This window comes from Bison bison, unplaced genomic scaffold (genome assembly GCF_000754665.1).
Source record: "Bison bison bison isolate TAMUID 2011002044 unplaced genomic scaffold, Bison_UMD1.0 scf7180017864472, whole genome shotgun sequence".
NCBI lineage: Eukaryota > Metazoa > Chordata > Mammalia > Artiodactyla > Bovidae > Bison > Bison bison.
This window is the reverse complement of record NW_011495033.1, coordinates 14,676,303-14,696,922: the sequence shown is the minus strand read 5'-3', so window position 1 is coordinate 14,696,922 and position 20,620 is coordinate 14,676,303. Positions and strand designations below refer to the sequence as shown.

Below are 20,620 nucleotides of genomic sequence, written 5' to 3'. Positions count from 1 at the left end.
TCAGAATAAGTGCTGAAAAGCCAAGCAATTGAATATGAACCTGTTATATAGATTCCTTTCTTTTGCTGAGGCAGACGGAGAAAAAAAAAGAATTTCAAAAGAAATCTGCAAACCTGTTGTGCTGTCGGGCCCACTGGAATCCACGGGGGTGAAACAAATTCAATTATGCTTTTATAGATCCTGCTCAAGAAAAGGTTTCAACTGCTTAACCAAGTACAGTTCATTCTTCCACCTTCTTACTCTGCAACCAAACCAAGTGCCCCACACTGCAGGTAGGAGCCGAGAAATTCCGCAGCCTGAAAAAATAATCCATGCAGGTCAAAGGCAGAAACTTACTCCAAGGTTAGAGCTACTGTCCCCAAAGAATTCTAAAAACACTTAGAGAGGATCCAAAACCATTTCTGAAATCTCCTTTCTAACAAAAGTCCTTTTTCTCCCCAAACAGCATATAAAAATGATGAGATCTTGAAAGAGCAAAGCAAATACATCAGCAACAATTCACTACCAGGAACACAGACAATCCCAAAGGGAGAAGGCAAGGTCTCTGAATCATGGATAGACTTGGAAAGTTCGGAAGGATTCAAGTGCTTCCCTTCCAGAAAGACAATTCTGGATCAACTCCCTAGAGCAGGAAGCCTGTGGTTTGTAATTGGTGTTCTAGCTCGGACTCCCTCCCCTGGGACTGCAATCACGCTCTCTACCTGCTGACACAGTGAGGGTGGAGCAGCCAGAGGCAGCCGCCCCGTCCCGCCCCCTCCTCCTGGCTGCCTGGGGCACGGTGCGCGCACACTTCGCCAGACACGTTCCTGAGCTCGCTCTTCTCTCGGCTCCCCAACTCCCTCTATTGAGCCACGGCCAAACTGCACCCAGTTCAGTCCTCAATACCTTTCTCTGAGTAAGCAAGTTCCCACACGTAAATCAAGGCCACTTGAACAGATAGGTAAGCAGATTCTGCACCCAAGAGACAGAGATGGCGGGATGAGGAAATAAAGACCAAAAAAAAAAAAAAAGGAAACCCATAAGATAAAATAATGGACACAACGTTTTGCAAATATAAGTTCAAAGTGATGTCTGCTCTTCCGGGTTTTAGTGTCTATAAAGGCCACAAAGCCAGAATAATGTGATCCTGTGCTGTAGTTCTCACTCACTGATTTATTGCTGTTTTAAGTCAGCTACCCTGGCAAGAATTCTGTCCATTTTATGAAGTTTTGCTTCAGCTCCTGCAAATTTAAATTCAGTAGCTCTTTTCTAAACTGTGCCTGTACCAGGCTTTTACATTAGGTGATGTCAGAGGGCTGGAATCTGTTATTTTCTTCTTACATCCCTGGGATGTGAAATAATACTATGGATCAGACCTGGGCCTTCAATGTGAAACTGAAAGTAAGTCTATATCATAAATACAAGTAAAGGGGTAAATATATATGCTTAATAAGAAGGGTGCAGACAAAAAGAAAACTAATTTTTGGTTACTTACCACATTTGTGAAAAATAATCCTTCTGGTAACTTTTACCCGGAGAAGGCGATGGCACCCCACTCCAGTACTCTTACCTGGAAAATCCCATGGATGGAGGAGCCTGGTAGGCTGCAGTCCATGGGGTCACGAAGAGTTGAACACAACTGAGCAACTTCCCTTTCACTTTTCACTTTCATGCATTGGGGAAGGAAATGGCAACCCACTCCAGTGTTCTTGCCTGGAGAATCCCAGGGACGGGGGAGCCTGGTGGGCTGCCATCTGTGGGGTCACACAGAGTCGGACACGACTGAAGTGACTTAGCAACAACAATAGCAACAAGTAACTTTTACCACATTTGTGAACCATAACCCTTCTAGTAACATTATCTTTAGAAAGAATGCAAACGTTTCTGATGTATGTTTCTAAAATTTGAATTTTCAAAATGACCAGATTGTATTTGACTGTGGCCAGACATTTTATTTTTAACCTGATGCCAATAATCTTTCCAAACTGTACAAATGAACAATGATGTGAATATGATTAACATTACACTTAAAAAAGGTTAAGATTTATGCTACATGCTTATTGTGGTAAAAAGTACATTTTAAATTGTGGTAAGAAGCACATAAAATTTAAAACAATTTCTAACATGCACAAAAGAATTGTGCAAATTGATCACCTGGAAAATGTGGAGAATAATAACTGCATTGTAGCTTGGTTGTCAAGATTAAATGACAATGCCTCTGAAGGCAAAAGGTATGAGTGACCTAGTCACCTTGAGAATTTTATCCCCAAAGAGGGTTTACAGTCTAATTTGAAAAGATACATTTACCCCAGTGTTCACAGCAGTACCATTTGCAATAGCCAAGACATGGAAGCAACCTGAATGTCCATCAACAGATAAATGGATAAAGATGTGGTACATTTATACAATGGAATATTACTCAGCCAATAAAAAAGAATGAAATAATGCCATTTACAGCAACACAGATGGACCTAGAGATTATCATACTAAGTGAGGCAAGCCAAAGACAAACATCATACGCTATCACTTGTATCTGGAATCTACAATGACACAGATGAACTTATCTGCAAAACAGAGAGAGACTCACAGACATGGAAACAAACCTACGGTTACCAAAGGGGAAAGTGCTGGAAGGGAGTAAATTAGGAGGTTGGGCTTAGCAGATACAAACTACTATATAACAAACACCTATAATATAGTACAGGGAACTATTTTCAGTATCTTGGAATAAACGATAATAGAAAAGAATCTGAAAAAATATGTGTGTGTGTATATATATATATGTGTATCTGAGTCACTTTGTTGCACACTGAAACTAACACATTGTAATTCAATTATATTTCAATTAAAAATTTAATAAATTTTTAAAGAGAGTTTATGGGTATAGTTTTGGCATTTCAGGCCTAATAACACCTAGAGCTGAGAGATAAATTCTAAAGTAAATTCTTAATTTAGCACTTTTCCTTTATTGGTTGGACCATAAGAACATAATACAAATATAGACCTTTTATAGCTCCTTTCCTAAAAAATAGAAATAGGTCTAATTCTTCTGGAGATAATTTTTTTAAAGTCTGCTATGGTTTTATGTTTTTATGTATTCCATATAAAAGTATAACAAAAAATTTTAAATATATTTTATTACATATCTGATATATGCAAAAACATCTTTAAACTTTAAACAAACAGTAACCTACTGATTGTTTTTGTCTCGCCTATTCCTGCTTGAAACCTGCAAAGGAATTAAGATACCCAACCTAAAAGGCCTAATACGGATACTTAGTTGAAAGGAAAAAAATACAGATGTGGTTGCTCTCTCTTGAGGAAACCCTGAGATCTGAGAACGATAATAGATATCATGAGGCTGGGTACCTCGAGTTACTCAGGATCAAACCAAACAGCTCTACAGGGCTTAGTTCACTGATATATTGTGCTTATTAAATACACAGTATTGACAAGAAAAGTCAGCAGAATTGATAAACAAGAGAAATTATTCTCTGGCTTCAAAGTTTTGGAGTCTTCCCTGAGCAGTTTTAACTTCCATAAAGATGGCATCACTGCAGTAATGAAGTGCCCACACTGACACCTACCACCAACCTTCCACAGGAGACAGATCACCCTTCACGACCTACCTTCACATCTGCACTGACTAAAGTTACTGAAGACTTTGGTTCTTTCCCCAAACCTAGGTTTCTAAAAGCATGTCTAAGAACCGTCCTTATCCTCAATGGCATTTTAATGATTCAGTCTCTATTCAAGTGTGAATGAAGAAAACTCAGGACTTTTTAAGTCGGATTCTTTGAAAAACAGAGCGCATTTCCTTTTGAACTTTACTAATATGATGACTAGTCATAATGAATGAGGTTTCTATTGATCACCAATTCAATAGTAAAAACAAGCAAGACAACAAGTCTAGTTGAAACACTCACTTTATTGTTGACTGATTGAAATTTTTTGTGTATAAGGTGCTGAAATACTGAGGTGCTAGTCAGGAACCTTGTTAGCCTGTATCAGACCCTACTGACTAATTTACACAGAGATTTTATGTTATCTTTTGCCACTTTTCCAAGACAGTAATGATAGCTTTAGCTGATGAGTAGCAGGCATGTGAGTATAGCAGGAGATCCAGCTCCCCGATCTGTTGTATCAATATATAAAAAAACAGTTTGGAAAGCTGATAAAGGCATTTCATTAATTAAGCCTTAAAACAACTGAAACCAAATCCATGTCAAGGTTCCTGCTTGACACATGTTCCTCAAAAGATATTATCTCTTTCAACATATATGAAGCCAAGAAAGGCATAGTTGAGGGAAGGAATATCACTTACTTAGTGATATTTTACTTATCAGCTTTTTCAACATCACAGAGAAAAGGCAAAGTTCCTTCATTTAGAAACTGGGTCTCCTCTTCACATACTCTACCAAAATACAGAGTCTGACCAAAAGATGTAGGAGTCTTGATAATCCATTCATCTTTTAAACCTTGCTGATAAAGATAAATAAATGTTCATCACATCGACATGGACTAGTCTAATCAGATAGACCAAAGAGGTCACTTTTCAGAACCTATTTTCATATCTAAAGTGAGTCACTGCAGACCAAAACAGAGCTCATCCTTTTCTAAAATACTACTATCTCTGTAATACTTCCAGGGTTTGACATCAATGGGAAGGCACAACGCAATTTTAAAAATGTACTGTTACACCCACCATGGCTGAAAGAGTATTTACGTCACATATCACTATGTGCCTTTCCTTTCTCACTAGTTTCACATTCCTAGGCTTCCCTTTTGTTTCTGCAGTGCTTATAAGGAAAACTGAGGCAGAATCCAATAAGAAAGTTCTAGTCAACTGAAAACTTTAAAGTCAGAAAGCTTCTTGCTGTCATTGGATGAGCAAGTGAAGGATCAACCACAGAAACTGGATAGCCAAGATACCTCTCCTAAAAACCAGTTCCACAATTCTACTATTCGAATTTAGGATCCTAAAGAGGGGATGAGATAAAAATGTTAAGTCTATCCCACTATCCAAACTTCTCTCAGAAGCTTAAACCATACATAAACTGTTAAAGGTATAGCTTCTGTTAGGTAACTACTAATCAGTTAGTCCCAAAATTTGCACACAGTATCTTTTACAGCTGAGAATTTATACTTACTGAATGTAAGTATAAACACTGTGTTAAATCTCTTAATGGTTTTGCTCACACATTGTACATTCCCCTTTAAAAATAAAAATATTACACAGGCATCCTTTATCCTTCTACCCACAATATAAATAAAAATATAAAGCTTTAAAACTTGAAATCTACCAGCATTTATAAATACAATTATATTAAACAAGTTAAAATACTTTCCTTTAGAAGATATATTAAACAAGTGATACATTAACAAAACCTTACCATTTATGATACTGTATCATTAAAATTAAAGAAAGATATGAAAATAGAAGAAAGTTCCCATTAATAGAAAAGAATAAGGGGCTGTTAAGTGTGATGGATGGTCCAAGTCCAGATGCCTTGCTCTTGAAACAGAACGCTGGGTGAGGAAGTGAGAGCATTTCCTGGTTAATCATTTAGAAAATTAACTCTTCCCCAGAGTTTCTTCCCTCGAATTCCTGACCCATTTAGACCTGTGATCTTGGTGACCTCACATGCCTTTGCTTCTCACACTCTTCTCTAAAAGGATCACACTGCGATTTGAAACAGATAGACTGAACTCCCCAGTGGAGCTGCACTGACTACTGTTTGAAAGTGGCAAGACGACAAATCAGCACACCCACACACAGACTACTCTCCGGGACCGTACACGCAGCTGTTTTTAGGTGCTTCTTGACTGTAACAGAAGGCCAGGACTTTTCATTTGAAAGGGATCTGGGCAGCAAACAAACAAACAAAAGACTGCTAGATGTCGTGTAGTTTGTCAAGGTGAACAATCTGAACGGAACAGCTGTAGTAAATATCAAATTCCAATTCTCAATTAACAAAATTCTCAATTAACAAAACAAAAATACTTTTTTTTCCTTAACAGAACTGAAAAAAATCCCAACAGTGTGTCACGTGCAAGGCTAGTCTGCCTCCAGCCACAGCTAGTGCACAATGTCACATTTGTCATCCATTCCTCACTCTCTTAATTCTTCCTCCTTTGGAAAGTGTTCCTGCTTGCAGGCAACATCCACCAGCAGATGAAGATCTAGAAAGAAAAAAAAGGTTTGTTTATGCTGTTTCTCAAACTGTAGAGTTCGACAGACAAGGCTTTCAACAAGAAGAATAAGCTGCCATGTTTCACCTGTAAAATGGGCTCTAAAATTACATTATCTCATCAGATTCTCAATTTTTAGGGCATTTCTGTACCTCTAAAGCACAGATGCAGCTCAGTCATTAACCCAAAGAGACTAACAAAGTTTAAAATGTCTCTCCTTTTAGTGATGTCACTAAGCCTTTTTTCATTTCAACTGACTTTTATTGTAAGTATAAAATTAAGAAAAAGTGTAAAAAAGATCAAAGTACAACAAACACACATATGAAAATTCATTTCTTCAATGTTATAAAAATAGGTTCCAGGATTATGAAGTAATGCCTTACGAAAAACAATGTTAAATTAAGTAAACACTACCTTTCCAAAGTTGATTGCCTCCATAAAATTTCTACCTATTGACTAATGCAGCTGATTTGCTTATAAAAGTGTCTATCTGAACTGTCTGTAAAAAAAAATAACCTTCAAGGAGGTCAAGAGACAAAAATTGGGTTCATTAAGAATGGGAAGAAGTAAAGAAGTGAGCTCTCAGCTCAGGTACTAGGTTCTATAACAAAAAAAGCTAAGGCTATGCATAGAAACAGAGTTAAACAGCCTCAGTAACTAATGTGACTTCCAGGCTTCCCAGGTGGCTCAGTGGTAAAAAAAAAGCCGCCTGCCAATGCAGCAGCAGCAGGAGACGTGGGTTCCATCCCTGGGTCAGGAAGATCCCTTGAAAAAACGAATAGCAACCCACTCCAGTACTCATGCCTGGAGAATCCCATGGACAGAGGAGCCTGGCGGGCTACAGTCCATGGGGTCACAAAGAGTTGGACAAGACTAAGCAACTGAACAAACGTGGCTTCTAGATTCAATCTAATTAGTTTACAACTTGTAGAACAGCATGGCTTCCCTTGTGGCTCAGCTGGAAAAGAATCCACCTGCAACGAGGGAAACCTGGGCTCCATCCCTGGGTTGGGAAGATCCCCAGGAGAAAGGAAAGACTACCCACTCCAGTACTCTGACCTGGAGAATTCCATGGACTGTAGTCCATGGAGTCGCAAAGAGTTGGACACGACTGAGTGACTTTCACTCACTCACTCTCTCACTCAGAATAACATGACCTGCGAGCCTTTTTAAGGTTGATTTTTAAGCTTACAATCTTGTCCTAGTAGCATTCTGGAGTTAAACTAAACTACACAGAATGAATCCTTAATTTCCTACTAGACATACAGAGACTTCTGTTACAATATTTGTAAAACACAACTTCTGTGGGACTGATCAACAGCCTGAGCAGGAGAGATGAGAGACAATAATTCTATCACCACCTTTGAGAAAATCTAGAGAGCATTTGGAACAGTACTTAATTTTTGCCCTCTTTTGTAAAAGGAAGATCAATTACTAAAGAAAAGTACTAGCTCATCTGGTGAACAGGAGTACAACCTATCCATGAAGAACAAGCAATTTCGAAATTCACTGGCAATCTGGTGGTTAAGAGCTCCACGCTTCCACTGCAGGGGGCATCGGTTCGATCCCTGGTTGGGGAACTAAGATCCTGCATGCTGTGCCTTGCAGCCAAAAAAAAAAAATTAGTTAAAAAAAGAAAGTGTAAGTGCAAGTTGCTCGGTTGTGTCCGACTCTTTGTGACCCCGTGGACTTTACATTCCATGGAATTCTCCAGGCCAGAATACTGGAGTGGATAGCCTTTCCTTTCTCCAGGGGATTTTCCCAACCCAGGGATCGAACCCAGGTCTCCTGCATTAAGAACATGCAATTTATCCAGATAAGCATCTTGCAGAAGAACAGACATCAAGTTATCACTTAAAATGGGCTTCTTGTATATCTATGACCATGGCAGCATTATTTACAATAGCCAAAAGGTGAAAGTAATCCAGGAGTCCATCGATGGATGAATGGGAAAACAAGTGTGGTAGATATATACAAAGGGGTATTATTTAGCCTTAAAAAGGAAGGAAATTATGACACATGCTCCATGAATGAGTCTTCAACATGAATGATCTACAACATGAAATAGTCACAAAAGGACAAATATTGTACAATTCTACTCATATGAAGTAGTCAAATTCATAGAAATAAAAGTAGAATGGTGGTTGCCAGGGGGCTTCAGGGAAGGATGTAATGGATATGGAGTTTCAGTTTGGGAAGACAAGAAACGTTCTGGAGATGGATGGTGGTGGTGGTGGTATATAATGTGAATGTACTTAACGCCCCTCAACTGTACACTTAAAAACAGTTAAAAAGGTAAATTTTATGTTATATATATTTTACCACAAAAATGGTTTTTTTTTTTTTTTCCAAAAATGGCTTCTTTACAGTCTAAGTAACAGGGATAATGACTACAGTTATATCTTAATTTATAGAACATCTTTTTTTCAAGTAACTGAAATGCAGTTATATGGTCAACTAATTAATCCTGAGTAATAAAGAGATGACTGAAAGAACCTCTACACTAGATGATTCCTAAAGCCAATGGTTTCTAAATCTTGCTGCAAACTGGAATCACCCGGGGATCTTTAAAAAAAAAAAATTGCGATTTAGGGCTTCTACCCCATACATTCTGATTTAATTGGTACAGAGTGCAACCTAGGCATCAGAATTTTAAAAAGCTGATCAAAGGATACAGAATGAGTAATATGTAAGTACGATCATTCTCTAAACACTTCAACTCCACATCAGAATGAGGAGGACAGGGCATGTAGTAATAGAAAATACTAAAACAAGATTCTGGAATATGAACAGACCTAACCGCAGCCCTCTTCTGAAAGCAGAGCAGGAATTCTCGATAATGACAAAGGCTGTTGTTGTTGTTCAGGTGCCAAGTTGTGTCCAACTCTTTGTGACCCCATGGACTGCAGCAGGCCAGGCCTCCCTCTCCCTCACCATCTCCCGGAGTTTGCCCAAGTTCATGTCCACTGAATCGGTGACAAAGGGAAAGACTATAAAACAAGGCTTAAGACTATAAAACAACTACAGACCTCTTATGGGGAGGTAGACTGAAGAACAACAACAAATCCTCTTTTTTTCAGTAGACAACTGTCATTTATTAAAAACTTTATCCTACTGATAGGTTCAAATAATGAACGAGAGCACATCACAGATAGGCATGTTTAAAGTAACAATAGCTCAGTGGATAACCAACAAGGTCCTACTGTGTAGCCCAGGGAACTGTGCTCAATGTTATACGTCAGCCTGGATGGGAGGGGAGTTTGGGGGAGAACAGATACATGTATGGTATAGGTATGGCCGAGTCCCTTCGTTGCCCACCTAAAACTTTCACAACATTGTTAATTGGCAATATCCCAAAATAAGTTTTAAAAAAATAAAGTAACAATAGCCGGTATGGCTCTATAACAGCCTCAGAATGAGTTATGTAGTGTGAGCAACAAACCCTCTTAGCCTTAATGACTGGGATTTGTTGTTGTTCAGTTGCTCAGTCATGTCTGACTCTGCAACCCCATGGACTGCATCATGCCAGGCTTCCCTGTCCTTCACCACCTCCCAGAGCTTGCTCAAACTCACGTCCCTTGAGTCAGTGTTGCCATCCAACCATCTCATCCTCTGTCATCCCCTTCTCCTTCCGCCTTCAGTCTTTCCCAGCATCAGGGTCTTTTCTAATGAGTCAGCTCTTTGCATCAGGTGGCAAAAGTAATGGAGCTTCAGCTTCAGCATCAGTCCTACCAATGAATATTCAGGACTGATTTCCTTTAGGATTGACCAGTTTGATCTCCCTGCAGTCCAAGGGATTCTCAAGAGTTTTCTCCAACACCATAGTTCAAAAGTATCAATTCTTCAATGCTCAGCCTTCTTTATGGTCCGACTCTCACATCCATACATGACTACTGGAAAAACCACAGCTTTGACTAGACGGACCTTTGTTGGCAAAGTAAGGTCTCTGCTTCTTAATATGCTGTCTAGGTCTGTCATAGCTTTTCCTTCAAGGAGCAAATATCTTTTAATTTCATGAATGCATCACCATCTGCAGTGATTTTGAAGCTCAAAAAAATAAAGTCTCTCACTGTTTCCATTGTTTCCTCATCCTTTTGCCATGAAGTGATGGGACTGGATGCCATGATCTTCGCTTTCTGAATGTTGAGTTTTAAGCCAGTTTTTCACTCTCCTCTTTCACCTTCACCAAGGGCTCTTTAGCTCTTCTTCGCTTTCTGCCATAAGGGTGGTGTTATCTGCATACCTGAGGTTACTGATATTTCTCCCGGCAATCTTTGATTCCAGCTCTGCTTCATCCAGCCCAGCATTTAGCATGATGTACTCTGCATGTAAGTTAAATAAGCAGGGTGACAATATATAGCCTTGATGTATTCCCTTCCCAGTTTGGAACCAGTCCATTGTTCCATGTCCAGTTCTAACTGTTGCTTCTTGACTTGCATGCAGGTTTTTCAGGAGGCAGGTCAGGTGGTCTGGTATTCCCATCTCTTCAAGAATTTTCCACAGTTGGTTGTGATCCACACAGTCGAAAGCTTTAGTGTAGTCAATGAAGCAGATGTTTTTCTGGAACTCTCTTGCTTTTTCATGATCCAGCGGATGTTGGCAATTTGATCTCTGGTTCCTCTGCTTTTTCTAAATCCAGCTTGAACATCTGGAAGTTTTCAGTCACATACTGTTGAAGCCTAGCTTGGAGAATTTTGAGCATTACTTTGCTAGCATGTGAAATTAGCACAATTGTGCGGTAGTCTGAATATTCTTTGGCATTGCCTTTCTTTGGGACTGGAATGAAAACTGACCTTTTCCAGTCCTATGGCCACTGCAGAGTTTTTCAAATTTGCTGGCACACAGTCCCCAATTTGGGGCTGCCCAAGTCTCCAATTTGGCACATAGCTTCTAATAACAAGTATCTAAACCTGATAATTTTATTATTAAGGTGAGCTTCCTTCATTAACAAAGCTGCCAATCAAGGAACGAAGAGCATAGAGACCAATAAAAATGCAAAAAGACAGAAACTAGTCTGATGCTACTAGAGGTTTCTAGGACTTTATTCAAGAATCTTCTATACTCATCAGAGAAGTAAATATTTGAGAATCAAAGCAGCTGAGTTGATCTGAGAGCCAAGAGGCCTCCAGGGACAGGAGTATTGCATCTACTCATTTGGGAATTTTTTTTGACTGCATCTCACAGGATTTTACTTCCCCCATCAGGGATGGTACCCAGGTTCTCAGCAATGAAAGCACAGAGTCCTAACCACTGGACTGCCAGGGAATTCCCTGGAAATGCAAATTCCTACTAACAGCACTCTCTAGGGCTTGGGGGCTATTACCTTAATGAAATCTCATCCAGAATCCTGCAATAGGTATAGAAAAATGAGAAGTCCTTTCTTCAGGAATGGACTGAACTTTGCTCTTAAACGTTCAATTTCCCTTAACTATAAAGTAACCTATCAAAACATAAGACAGTGTAGCTTCTACAACAAGACTAATATCTGGGTGTATTTGGTTTAGGGTAATTTGATTGTTGGAGAAGGAAATGGCACCCTACTCCAGTACTCGTGCCTGGAAAATCCCATGGATGGAGGAGCCTGGAAGGCTGCAGTCCATGGGGTCTCGAAGAGTCCGACAGGACTGAGCGACTTCACTTTCATGCACTGGAGAAGGAAATGGCAACCCACTCCAGTGTTCTTGCCTGGAGAATCCCAGGGACGGGGGAGCCCAGTGGGCTGCCATCTATGGGGTCGCACAGAATCATTGTAGAAACTGGACGAGCATTATTGAGTCTAATTTTCAGTACTTGATTTTTTTTTAAATCTGAATGGTATTTTCTTAAGTCAACACGTGTTCAAACGGCCTACACAAGGCATGGCAATGACTGTCGTTAACAGCCTCCTTCTAATAAAATGCACATCTACTGAAATCAGTATAATTGGGACACCTCATCAACTTGAAGTCTGTTACTTGAAAAAAAAAAAGTCAAAGAAAAAGTGTGAGAAGATAAATTTTCAAAACAGTTCAGTTACAGAAGGGTCTCAGATTCAGTCTCAGTTCAGTCTCAGATTAAGTTCTGAGATACAGGATGCCACAGTTCAGTGGGCTACTAAGCAACATAATGACATCCTAACAGTTAATGTTGGCATCACAGTACTTCAGAATTTGGGGCCAAAGAAGTCTTCAGAGATGATTTTAATAAACTCTCTTATTTTTACCATAAATAATGTGAAAGCTGGAACTTCACTGAGGGAAGATACTCTTAATGATACTTACAATTGAAATTCAAGTGATACTTTAGAAATTTTACTTTTAGTTCCTATCAATAATACTTTAAACTTGGAATTTAATATCTACTGAAATAAAAAATACTTAGTCATCTATGAGAACTAAACTGAATACTATAGTTCATTTTGAGTGTTCCCCACAAGTATCTACTGACTTTTTTTTTTGGAGGATGTTGAAACCCAGGAACAAACCAAGGACCCCTCTTGATTCTTAAGGGCTTCTCTGGCCATCAGTGATCAGGGCTGTGAAAAAATTAGAAGCTAAGAATTAGGACTTTCTAATGCAGGGTGCAAAAGACTGAATGTTTGTATCTCCTCAAAATTCTTGTATTGATATTAAAACCTAACCCCCAATAGGATGGTGTTAGAAAACAGGACTTTGGGGAGGTGATTAAGTTCTGATGGTAGAGCTCTTATGAATGATATTAGAGTCCTTTATAAAAGAGACCCAGAGAGCTCCTCTGCCCCTTCTGCCACGTCAGGACACAGCAAGAAGGCAGGCTATGAGCCAGGAAGCAGACTCTCAGCAGACACTGAATCTGTTGGCACCTTGATCTTGGACTTCCCATCCTCTGAGGCTGTGAGGAAACACACACACACACACACACAGACTGTTATTTATAAGCCACCTGGTGTATGTGTGCTCAGTTGTGTCCAACTCTTTGCGACCCCATGGCCTGTAGCCTGCCAGGTTCTTCTATTCATGGGACTTCCCTGGCAAGAATTCTGGACTCGGTTGCCTTTTCCTACTCCAGGGGGATCTTCCCAATCCAGGGATTGAACTTGCATCTCCTGCATCAACAGGTAGACTCTTTTCCACTGAGCCACCTGGGAATCCCTTATAAGCCATCTAGTCTATGGTATTTTTATTATAGCAGCAGAATGAAGTAAGACACAGAGTAGGCTACATGCTTAGCTTGCAGGCCATATAAAAACAAGTAGTGAGCTAGATTTGGTCCACTGGCTAGTTTACTGACTACTGCCCTAACAGCACACACTAGGGCTTTAATCCAGAGAAATTTAACCAAAACAGGAGAATATTTCATCAAATGGAGTATTATTATTCAGTTGTCAAAAATACCTTTTTCTCCAAAGAAGATCTACAAATGGCCAACAAGCACATGAAAAGATGCTTAACATCATCAATCATGAGGGAAATGGAATTAAAACTACAATAGATAGATAAATCTACTTAGGATGACTATAGTGATGATAAAAAGTGAAAAATAACAAGTGTTAGGGAAGATGTGGAGAAATGAGGACTCTGGTACATTGCTGGTGGGGATGTAAAATGGTTCAGCCATTATTAAAAATAGTTTGGCAATTCCTCAATAGTTAAACATAGAAATACCATCAATTCAGTTCAGTTCAGTCGCTCAGCTGTGTCCGACTCTTTGTGCCCCCATGGACTGCAACAAACCAGGCTTCCCTGTCTATCACCAACTCCCAGAGTTTACTTAAACTCATGTCCATTGAGTTGGAGATGTCATCCAACCATCTCATCCTTCTGTGTCCCCTTCTCCTCTTGCCTTCAATCTTTCCCAGCATCAGGGTCTTTTCCAATGAGCCAGTTCTTCGCATCAGGTGGCCAAAGTATTAGAGTATCAGTTTCAGCATCAGTCCTTCCAATGTATATTCAGGATTGATTTCCTGTAGGACTGACTGGTTTGATCCCCTTGCAGTCCAAGGGACTCTCAAGAGTCTTCTCCAACACCACAGTTCAAAAGCATCAATTTTTTGGCACTCAGCTTTCTTTATGGTCCAATTCTCACATCCATACACGACTACTGGAAAAACCATAGCTTTGACTAGATGGACCTTTGTTGGCAAAGTAAGGTCTCTGCTTTTTAATATGCTGTCTAGGTTGGTCATAGCTTTTCTTCCAAGGAGCAAGCGTCTTTTAATTTCATGGCTGCAATCACCATCTGCAGTGATTTTGGAGCCCAAGAAAATAAAGTCTGTCACTGCTTCCATTGTTTCCCCATCTATTTGCCAAGAAGTGACAGGACCAGATGCCATGATCTTCATTTTTTGAATGTTGAGTTTTAAGCCAGCTTTTTTATTCTCTTCTTTCACTTCATCAAGAGGCTCTTTGATTCTTCTTCGCTTTCTGCCATAAGGGTTAGGTTACTGATATTTCTCCCGGCAATCTTGATTCCATATGATCACAGAAATACCATATGACCCAGCAATTTCACTCCTAGGTATACTCCCAAAAGGATTGAAAGAAGATATTTAAATATATGCACAATGTTTATAGCAGCACTATTCACAATAAGCAAAAAGTAGAAAAAGCCCAAATGCCCATCAGGAGATGAATGAATAAAAAACTGTCATATATATACATATAATGTATTAATAATATTGTTTAGCCATAAGAAGGAATGAAGATCTGATACACATTACCTTGTGGATGAACCTTGAAAACATCATGCTAAGTAAAATAAACTATTAGGTTGGTGAAAAAATAATTGTCGTTTTGCACTGCTGAACTGTGCCTTTTGATATTGGGATACATTCCTAAATAAATGTGGTTATATTACACATCATTTAAATGCACATTTCTCACTTTATGTTTTTTTGCTTATGACATTACTTGCTGTTTATTTTATACTCATTTCAGATTAGAGAAATGATGTTAGACAAAAAGCAAATTTGAGCATTTTTTGTTTGAATCCAAAATGGGTAGTAAAGCAGCAGAGACAACTTGCAATCTCAACAGTGCATTTGGCTCAGAAACTGCTAACACACATACAGTGCAGTGGTGGTTCAAGAAGTTCTGCAGAGACGAGTGCCTCAAAGCTGAGGAGCACAGTGGACAGGCCATCGGAAGTTGACAACGACCAACTGAGAGCCTTCATCAAAGCGGATGCTCTTACAACTATATGAGAAGTTGCCAAAGAAATGGATGTCAACCATTCTACAGTCATCTGGCATTTGAAGCAAATTGGAAAGTTGAAAAAGTTCACTAAGTAGGTGCCTCATAAGCTAACCAAAAATAAAAAATACTGTCATTTTGAAGTGCCGTCTTCTCTTATTCTACCCAACAACAGTGAACCATTTTTCAATTGAATTATGACGTGTGATGCAAAGTGGATTTTATACAACAACCAGCAATGATCAGGTCAATGTCTGGACCAAGAAGCTCCAAAGCACTTCCCAAAGCCAAGCTTGCACCAAAAAAAAGGGTCAGAGTCACTGTTTGGTGGTCTGCTGCTGGTCTGCTCCATACAGCTTCCTGAATCCCAGTGAAATCATTACATCTGAGAAGTATGCTCAGCAAATCGATGAGACGCACGGCAAATTGCAACACCTGCAGCTGGCACTGGTCAACAGAAAGGGCCCAATTCTTCTCCACACCAATGCCCAACCACATGTTGCACAACCAACACTTCCCCAGTTAAATTAATGGGGCTACAAAGTTTTGCCTCAACCACCATATTCACCTGACCTCTTGCCAGCCAACTACCACTTCAACCATCTCAACAACATTTGCAGGTATAACGCTTCCACAATCAGCAGGAGGTAGAAAATATTTTCCAAGAGTTCGTCAAATCCTGAAGCATGGATTTTTACACTCCAGGAATAAACAGTTTTATTCTTCATTGGCCAAAATGTGTTGATTATAATGGCTCCTGTTTTGATTAACAAAGATGTGTCTGAGCCTAGTTATAATGATTTAAAATTCATAGTCCAAAACCGCAATAACTTTTGTCCCAACCTAACAGACACAAAAGGTCATATATCCTATGATTTCGTTTATACAAAATATCCAGAATAGGTAAATCCATAGAGACAGAACACAGACTGGTGGTTGCCAAGGGCTTCGGAGAGGAGGGAACAGAGGGCGGCTGCTTAAGGAACGGGCTTTTCTTTTGGAGTGATGCCAAGTCTTGGATCCAGACAGACAGTGCACCGACACTGTGAATGTCCTAAATGACAGAACGTTTCACTTTAAAGTGGTTACTTTATGTTATGTGAATTTCCCCTAAAAATGTATACTTTCCTATCAGTTTGAAATGATGGGACAGAAAGGAGAGGAAAGCAGGAAATGGCTATAAAAACTAACTTATAACCACACATATCTCAGTTTTCACTGTCAGAGCACAATAACGAGATGCAGAACGTTTACCTTTAGTAAGACACGTGCAGTTCTTAGTTCCAGCAGAATAGAACTGCAGAGGACACTACTTCCGTATCCCTAGAGTCCCTAGCACTGGACTGACCCTAGGGAAGTTATTAAAAAGCACTCATTAAAAGCAACCTATGGGGTGACTGACTCCTCAGATGTTCAAAACTTATCTTTTGGTGGCTAATTAAAGACTGTTCATAGAGACAGAAAGTAAGATAGGTCTTCCAGGTGCTGGCAGGTGAGAAGAAAAACAAGAATTGTTTAATAATCAGAGTTTCGGTTTTACAAAATGAAAACAGTTCTGGAGATGGATGGTGGAGATGATACAGAACAGTATGAATGGACTGCAGGCCACTGAACTACACACTTAAAAAACAGTTAAGATGCTGAACTTTGTTTTGTGTATTTTACCACGATTTTTTTAAAGATCATTTTTTCCCAGGATCTTTTAAGCATATGAGTAAGATCAAATGGTGCATAAACGCTGAGTGCCACAGGCAATCCTGCAGGGGCTGGAGATGAACACAACAGAATTCTTGTCCTCATGGAGCTTACCTTCAGAGGGAGAGAAAAATAATATAAAATGTCACGTAGTGATGAGCACTATAGAAGACAAACGAAGATAAATAAAGAATAGGGACTGAGGGAGGGCAGGCCACGGGGAATAGGGTACCTATTACAGACAGGATAGTCAAGAAGGTTCCCACGATGAGCTGGCATTTGAGTAGAGAACTGAATGTAATGAGAAAGCCATGTGACTACCTGGGTAAAGAAAAATTTCGGGGAGGGATAAGACCAAATAGGAAGGCAGGACCATGCTTGGTGTGTTCAGAGAATAGTGAAGAGGCTGCTGTGGCTGGAACAGATGAGGGAGATAGAAGGTGGTAGGAGATAAAGTCAGAGCAGTTGCCAAAATCATAGTATGAATTTTTACATTTTCCTCTAAATGTGAAAGAAAACCACTAGAAAAATTGAAGCAGGGAAATAATTTTAAGAGGATCACTCTGATTGCTGTGTGGAGAAAAAAAAAACAAAAACAAAAACTGTAGGAGCACACAGTGGAAGAAGAAAGATTAGGCAAGAGATGCAGCGGCTTGGACCATGGTGACAGCATGTAAAGGTGGTAAGTGGTCAGATTCTGGATCTGCACTGAGATAGAGCTGACAGAATTTGCTGATGCATGGAATGTGAACAAAGAGAGTCAAGGAAGACTTCAAGACTTTTGGTTGACTAGAGGTAGCTAGAAGTACTATTTCCTGAAATAAGTAAAACTGGGGAAAGGAGTTACAATGTATTTGGGACACTACTGGACATACAAATGAAGAGGTAGCATGGGAAAAAAAGGTATGCACATTTGGAGTTCAGAGAAGATTGAGACTTAAGATATAAATTTAGGAGTCAGCACTATGAAGACGATAAAAGCAATGAGACTTGTTGATATAACCTAGGAACTGACTAGAGAGAGAAGAAAAGAGGTCCAAGAATTGAGCTCTGGGATTCATCAATATTTAGAAGTGAGGGCAGACAAAGAAGATTTAGTAAAATAAACTACAGAGTGGCCAGTGAAGCTGAAGAAAATCCGGGAAAGGGTGATATTCCAGAAGCCAACTGAAGGCTGAGGTTGTCGGTTCAATGCTGCCGAGGTGCAGGGGACTGAGAACAGACCACTGGATTTGGCACCATGGCAGTAATAGAAAACTTTGATAAGAGCAGTTTCAGCTGAGCAGCAGGAATGAAAACCCGATTAGAAAATCTGGTTGAGATAAGGATATGCTTTCAAGGAGCTTTTCTCTAGGGGGTAGAGGAAAAAATGTAGTAGCTAGATGAAAATATGAATGAAGGGAAAGTGAGAGGAATTACTTTTAACACAGAACCTGTGTGATGGCATGGTGTATGCTAACGGGAATTATCTAATATAAAAGGTAAAACGTGATTATTGAAGAGTAAGGGGAGGATAACTGTTCAGGGCTAAGTCTGTGAGACACAGAAGGGGATTTTGTACACAAATGGAAGGATTGGCCTTTTCCCATTATAAAAGGAAGAAAGGCAAAGTGTAGAGTTACACAGTGGTAGACTGACAGATTTGTTGGTGGAGAGATATGAAAGTTCTCTTCTAGCTGCTTCTATTTTCTCAGTAAAACAAGAAACAAGGTCAAAGCTGAGAATGAAAAGAGAGGAGTTGTGTTGGAAGTTGGAGCAGAGATGATATGATACAGTGGCTTTGGAAAATGGGGAGTGTACTGACTAGGGAAATATTACCGGGCTGCCAAGAACACTAAGAGCTCTCATGAATTTAAAATGAGACCATTCATTTTGAAAAATATTTGACAGTAATAAACATCAAAGTAATAACTATTATGAAAACAACAATTTTGCTAAAATTCTATTGCTACCATGTATTTTCTATATATCAGGCACCATACTAAGCCAGTTATATGTTTTATATAAACATATGTCTTCTTATTATCCTCATTTTACAGATGAAACTGAGGCTCAGTAAACAGTCCGGATTTTAATTTAGTTTTTTCTAATACCAGAAGCTTTCTTCCTGTTGACTGTATTGTACAGCCTCTAACAATATGTAAATCTTACACTGAATGTGGTTAAAATCTTTTAATGCCATAGGACCTTATATGTACCAATGTTCTTATAGCCCAACTGTTTGTTAGACTAAGTTCTATCAAGGAAGAATAATTTGCAACTATTTCTCCTTATATTTGCATTACAAAAGCTAATTCCTGGGAACTTCCCTGGTGGTCCAGTGGCTAAGACTCCATGTTACCAATGCAGGGGGCCTGGGGTTATCCCTGGTCAGGGAACTAGGTCCCATGTGCTGCAACTAAAGATCCCACGTGACACAATGAAGACTGAGGGTCCTGTAGGTAGCAACTAAGACCCAACAGCCAATAAATACATTTTTAAAAATAAATATTTTTTCTAAAAGCCAACGTTTTATCATGGATGTTCTAGTTGAAGCATGTCATTTGCTCCCTGCCCCTAATAACATGAAAGTGTCATTAGATGTCATAATAATATCAACATTTCACAACCTCTCTGTTTCACGGCAGGAAGCCAAGGTCAATTAACACTCACCTATCAACACCACTGACCAAAGAATTAGGCTTTACTGAGGAATGGAGGCGAGGGTTGGGGGTGGGGTGGGGGGTGGGGTGAGGGGGTGAGGACATAAGAGTTAAAACAAATAATATGCTAACTACCTTATCAGTTACAACCATATTATGGAGGGAAAGAGAGGAAATTATTATTTTAACAGCAGGTACCAGAGTCCCTCCTGGGGAGGTAACTGTCTGTTGAAGAATATATCTTGACAATATATCCTGTTTTCGCTGGGCAAGATGAGGTCTCGAGGCCTCATTAGGAAACGGACACCTAACCTTCTCTGCCTATGACACAGAATTAAGGGCCTACTCATCTCACACGCTAGTAAAGTAATGCTCAAAATTATCTAAGCAAGGCTTCACCAATACGTGAACCATGAACTTTCAGATGTTCAAGCTGGTTTTAGAAAAGGCAGAGGAACCAGAGATCAAATTGCCAACATCCGCTGGATCATCGAAAAAGCAAGAGAGGTCCAGAAAAACATCTATTTCTGCTTTATTGACTATGCCAAAGCCTTTGACTGTGTGGATCACAATAAACTGCGGAAAATTCTTCAAGAGATGGGAATACCAGACCACCTGTCAGGAAGCAACAGTTAGAACTGGACATGGAACAACAGACTGGTTCCAAATAGGAAAAGGAGTACGTCAAGGCTGTATATTGTCACCCTGCTTATTTAACTTATATGCAGCGTACATCATGAGAAACGCTGGGCTGGAAGAAGCACAAGCTGGAATCAAGATTGCCGGGAGAAATATCAATAACCTCAGATATGCAGATGACACCACCCTTATGGCAGAAAGTGAAGAGGAACTCAAAAGCCTCTTGATGAAAGTTAAAGAGGAGAGTGAAAAAGTTGGCTTAAAGCTCAACATTCAGAAAACTAAGATCATGGCATCTGGTCTCATCACTTCATGGGAAATGAT

At 39.6% G+C, this 20,620-nt stretch overlaps 1 protein-coding gene across 1 annotated transcript in view; it reads right to left on the bottom strand.

Moving 5' to 3' along the window:
- Positions 1-3,893: 3,893 nt before the first annotated feature.
- The window catches only part of HSF5 (heat shock transcription factor family member 5), a 55,602-nt gene continuing 38,875 nt past the window's right edge, over positions 3,894-20,620 (bottom strand). Inside the window, exon 8 of the mRNA XM_010861720.1 lies at positions 3,894-6,162. Coding sequence (XP_010860022.1) covers positions 6,092-6,162 — 71 coding nt within the window. The 3' untranslated portion in view covers positions 3,894-6,091. The remainder of the gene's footprint in view (positions 6,163-20,620) is intronic.